This window comes from Perna viridis, chromosome 6 (assembly GCF_037379345.1).
Source record: "Perna viridis isolate PV_CMFRI_1.1 ecotype Kerala chromosome 6, ASM3737934v1, whole genome shotgun sequence".
In the NCBI taxonomy this organism is placed as follows: domain Eukaryota; kingdom Metazoa; phylum Mollusca; class Bivalvia; order Mytilida; family Mytilidae; genus Perna; species Perna viridis.
In genome coordinates, this window is record NC_142450.1 from 22,877,117 (window position 1) to 22,883,116 (window position 6,000).

Here is a 6,000-nt window from a genome sequence, read left to right on the forward strand (position 1 = left end):
GTAAGGAACTATTTTCAATGGCTGCCTGTCCAACATGTGAAAAGGAAAGTAAGTGAATTTTTTACCCTGTACAAATTGGTGAGTGGAATTGGAGGTAAAATAGCTTAAAATCTAACCGGCGATGCCCATAGGAAATGTGATTATTCAAAAAGCTCATTGTCCAAAGCAAGAAAATCCGAAAAAAAATGTTTGTATTTTTCGCGGGAAATCTGTCATTTTGAAGCTTAAAGTGGGTATATTTTTGTCAGTTTTTATGCATTTTTACATGATTTCTGTGTGGTTTCCATGGTGACATTTATTCTTGTGTTTTTATAAGGTGAGCACTCCATAGTTTTGTAACCTATGCCATATTTTGTTCTGTTTGTGTTTTCCTTATGGCAATTCACTGGTCAAAAATTTGAGAGCCGTGCATACATGTATATATCAAATGAAAGCTAATTATACAGACTTTTCAATGCATGAACTTATTAGAGAAAAAAATAAAAACACAAGAATAAATGTCACCATGGAAACCACACAGAAATCATGTAAAAATGCATAAAAACTGACAAAAATACGGTATGTCCTGGCTATTGTTACAGTTTGGTGTGGTTTACAGTAACTATTAAGATTATGCGTTGGGAAGGGATACGGTAATGATACTTGTACAATAGATACGGTAAAGCAAATGATGTTTACCGTAATCTTTTGATCTTTTAACAGTGAAGAGACTAAATTCGTTGATACGGTAAAATTACGTTATACGGATTCATACGGTAAAAGGCTACAATGACAACAACACTGGATACGGTAATGTAATTAAGGGTGCAGTAAAATTGTAATTGCCCATGACAGTAAATACGGTATGTCCTGGCTATTGCTACAGTATTGGTGTGGTTTACAGTAACTAGTAAGATTATGCGTTGGGAAGGGATACGGTAATGATACTTGTACAATAGATACGGTAAAGCAAATGATGTTTACCGTAATCTTTTGATCTTTTAACAGTGAAGAGACTAAATTCGTTGATACGGTAAAATTACGTTATAAGGATTCATACGGTAAAAGGCTACAATGACAATGACACTGGATACGGTAATTTAAGTTAGAGGTGCAGTAAAATTGTAATTGTCCATGACAGTAAATACGGTATGTCCTGGCTATTGTTACAGTTTGGTGTGGTTTACAGTAACTATTAAGATTATGCGTTGGGAAGGGATACGGTAATGATACTTGTACAATAGATACGGTAAAGCAAATGATGTTTACCGTAATCTTTTGATCTTTTAACAGTGAAGAGACTAAATTCGTTGATACGGTAAAATTACGTTATACGGATTCATACGGTAAAAGGCTACAATGACAACAACACTGGATACGGTAATGTAATTAAGGGTGCAGTAAAATTGTAATTGCCCATGACAGTAAATACGGTATGTCCTGGCTAATGTTACAGTAATTGCTGTGGTTACTGTAACAATTAAGATTTTACATTGGAAGAGATACGGTAATGATACTTGTAGACTGGTACAATAGATACGGTAAAGCAAATGAGGTTTACCGTAACTTTTTGACCTTTTAAAAAAATCGAGGAAGTCCCCGTAAGGTCTTCCTCAAATATTTTGTTCTTTAAAGTTGGGCGATAGCAAGGAGTATAGAGTTTGCAGACATTCTGTTGTCAATAGAAGGCTCTAACATTGATGCAATAAGGGCTTTGAGGTTATTGCTGATATTTTTTGGAAAGGAAATGACACGAGAAAGCTGGGCTTGGACCATGGAAGTGGCATCTTCGTTTGGAAAGGGGAAGGCACCGAAAAGTAAAACGTAGAGGAGGACTCCAAGGCTCCACACATCGGCCTTCATGGTATTGTATTCCATTCCCATGACAACTTCGGGTGCAGCGTATGGCAGGGTTCCACAGAATTCATCAGATTCGGCGACAACTTCAGAAGCTTTGGCGAAGCCGAAATCGATTAATTTTACGGATCCTTTGAACAAAAGAACATTTTCCATTTTGATATCGGAATGAGCAATTCCATGAGCATGGCAATATTCAACAGCTTTAACGACTTGAGTAAAAACGGAGAGGGTTGCTTCTTGAGACATCAGTCCATTAGTCATGATGTAGTCAAATACATCGCCGAATTCGGCAAATTTCATTACGACGAAGGCAAATTCTTCAGCTTCGATGATTTGAAGGGCTTCGACGATGTTTTCATGTTTTAAGTTTAGGAAAGACTTAAATTCGGTTGTACTTTTAAGAACCTTTTTTATTACAACTTTATCAAAAATGTCGTGGTTTGCAGAGAAAACCTCTTCAGTAATACAAGTAATATCTGAAAATCCTTGGTTATTGAGAAAATCCATGTTTTTTCTTTAAGTTAAAGTGATATAGGTATAAATAAAAATAGTACTGCTTGCCACGACCCTAATCTTTTAAATATGGAAACCGATTTTGTGGATGAAACCAAATGACCGATTCGCAAGGGGTGATTTAATAATATTAAAAAAAAGCGGCCAGATTAAGAATTCGAAGTAATTTTACACCTGTGTTTAAATGGAGGGTACCTGTATATTGTAAACTAAAGAAAAAAAATACAGCAAAAGGCTGTAGTAAATGACAATGGAGACGGTAATGTACTGTAGTACTGTAACAATGAATTTGAAATGAGATGCCGTTTATTTACTGTATCAAAGGCACATTCAATGATACAGTAAATAAACGGCATCTCATTTCAAACGAAAATGGCAGTTCAGGCTTACTGTAACAGTTAAGAGACTAAATTCGTTGATACGGTAAAATTACGTTATAAGGATTCATACGGTAAAAGGCTACAATGACAATGACACTGGATACGGTAATTTAAGTTAGAGGTGCAGTAAAATTGTAATTGTCCATGACAGTAAATACGGTATGTCCTGGCTATTGTTACAGTTTGGTGTGGTTTACAGGAACTATTAAGATTATGCGTTGGGAAGGGATACGGTAATGATACTTGTACAATAGATACGGTAAAGCAAATGATGTTTACCGTAATCTTTTGATCTTTTAACAGTGAAGAGAATAAATTCGTTGATACGGTAAAATTACGTTATACGGATTCATACGGTAAAAGGCTACAATGACAACAACACTGGATACGGTAATGTAATTAAGGGTGCAGTAAAATTGTAATTGCCCATGACAGTAAATACGGTATGTCCTGGCTAATGTTACAGTAATTGCTGTGGTTACTGTAACAATTAAGATTTTACATTGGAAGAGATACGGTAATGATACTTGTAGACTGGTACAATAGATACGGTAAAGCAAATGAGGTTTACCGTAACTTTTTGACCTTTTAAAAAAATCGAGGAAGTCCCCGTAAGGTCTTCCTCAAATATTTTGTTCTTTAAAGTTGGAGTATAGAGTTTGCAGACATTCTGTTGTCAATAGAAGGCTCTAACATTGATGCAATAAGGGCTTTGAGGTTATTGCTGATATTTTTTGGAAAGGAAATGACACGAGAAAGCTGGGCTTGGACCATGCTAGCATTCCACAGTTTCATTTAGTTTCGCAATTTTGGCTAGGGATGAAAAAATAAATAATTGAAAATTGATGGTTGCTATGGTGATTATAAATAAAGATATTATTTTATTTGTTGTTTTTTTCTGAAAAAGTAAACAAAGGCAAGTGTTTGGCTATGTTACATTTATTTTCATTGTTGTAAGGAACTATTTTCAATGGCTGCCTGTCCAACATGTGAAAAGGAAAGTAAGTGAATTTTTTACCCTGTACAAATTGGTGAGTGGAATTGGAGGTAAAATAGCTTAAAATCTAACCGGCGATGCCCATAGGAAATGTGATTATTCAAAAAGCTCATTGTCCAAAGCAAGAAAATCCGAAAAAAAATGTTTGTATTTTTCGCGGGAAATCTGTCATTTTGAAGCTTAAAGTGGGTATATTTTTGTCAGTTTTTATGCATTTTTACATGATTTCTGTGTGGTTTCCATGGTGACATTTATTCTTGTGTTTTTATAAGGTGAGCACTCCATAGTTTTGTAACCTATGCCATATTTTGTTCTGTTTGTGTTTTCCTTATGGCAATTCACTGGTAAAAAAATTGAGAGCCGTGCGTACATGTATATATCAAATGAAAGCTAATTATACAGACTTTTCAATGCATGAACTTATTAGAGAAAAAAATAAAAACACAAGAATAAATGTCACCATGGAAACCACACAGAAATCATGTAAAAATGCATAAAAACTGACAAAAATACGGTATGTCCTGGCTATTGTTACAGTTTGGTGTGGTTTACAGTAACTATTAAGATTATGCGTTGGGAAGGGATACGGTAATGATACTTGTACAATAGATACGGTAAAGCAAATGATGTTTACCGTAATCTTTTGATCTTTTAACAGTGAAGAGACTAAATTCGTTGATACGGTAAAATTACGTTATACGGATTCATACGGTAAAAGGCTACAATGACAACAACACTGGATACGGTAATGTAATTAAGGGTGCAGTAAAATTGTAATTGCCCATGACAGTAAATACGGTATGTCCTGGCTATTGCTACAGTATTGGTGTGGTTTACAGTAACTAGTAAGATTATGCGTTGGGAAGGGATACGGTAATGATACTTGTACAATAGATACGGTAAAGCAAATGATGTTTACCGTAATCTTTTGATCTTTTAACAGTGAAGAGACTAAATTCGTTGATACGGTAAAATTACGTTATAAGGATTCATACGGTAAAAGGCTACAATGACAATGACACTGGATACGGTAATTTAAGTTAGAGGTGCAGTAAAATTGTAATTGTCCATGACAGTAAATACGGTATGTCCTGGCTATTGTTACAGTTTGGTGTGGTTTACAGTAACTATTAAGATTATGCGTTGGGAAGGGATACGGTAATGATACTTGTACAATAGATACGGTAAAGCAAATGATGTTTACCGTAATCTTTTGATCTTTTAACAGTGAAGAGACTAAATTCGTTGATACGGTAAAATTACGTTATACGGATTCATACGGTAAAAGGCTACAATGACAACAACACTGGATACGGTAATGTAATTAAGGGTGCAGTAAAATTGTAATTGCCCATGACAGTAAATACGGTATGTCCTGGCTAATGTTACAGTAATTGCTGTGGTTACTGTAACAATTAAGATTTTACATTGGAAGAGATACGGTAATGATACTTGTAGACTGGTACAATAGATACGGTAAAGCAAATGAGGTTTACCGTAACTTTTTGACCTTTTAAAAAAATCGAGGAAGTCCCCGTAAGGTCTTCCTCAAATATTTTGTTCTTTAAAGTTGGGCGATAGCAAGGAGTATAGAGTTTGCAGACATTCTGTTGTCAATAGAAGGCTCTAACATTGATGCAATAAGGGCTTTGAGGTTATTGCTGATATTTTTTGGAAAGGAAATGACACGAGAAAGCTGGGCTTGGACCATGCTAGCATTCCACAGTTTCATTTAGTTTCGCAATTTTGGCTAGGGATGAAAAAATAAATAATTGAAAATTGATGGTTGCTATGGTGATTATAAATAAAGATATTATTTTATTTGTTGTTTTTTTCTGAAAAAGTAAACAAAGGCAAGTGTTTGGCTATGTTACATTTATTTTCATTGTTGTAAGGAACTATTTTCAATGGCTGCCTGTCCAACATGTGAAAAGGAAAGTAAGTGAATTTTTTACCCTGTACAAATTGGTGAGTGGAATTGGAGGTAAAATAGCTTAAAATCTAACCGGCGATGCCCATAGGAAATGTGATTATTCAAAAAGCTCATTGTCCAAAGCAAGAAAATCCGAAAAAAAATGTTTGTATTTTTCGCAGGAAATCTGTCATTTTGAAGCTTAAAGTGGGTATATTTTTGTCAGTTTTTATGCATTTTTACATGATTTCTGTGTGGTTTCCATGGTGACATTTATTCTTGTGTTTTTATAAGGTGAGCACTCCATAGTTTTGTAACCTATGCCATATTTTGTTCTGTTTGTGTTTTCCTTATGGCAA

The 6,000-nt window shown here is 34.9% G+C and overlaps 1 protein-coding gene across 1 annotated transcript; it reads right to left on the minus strand.

Annotated features, from left to right (window-relative positions):
* Positions 1 to 1,608: 1,608 nt before the first annotated feature.
* LOC148614118 (testis-specific serine/threonine-protein kinase 3-like) lies at positions 1,609 to 2,346 on the minus strand. The gene has a single exon (XM_088590415.1). It carries the CDS (start codon positions 2,344 to 2,346, stop codon positions 1,609 to 1,611), a length of 738 nt encoding a protein of 245 aa, XP_088446541.1.
* Positions 2,347 to 6,000: the final 3,654 nt, after the last annotated feature.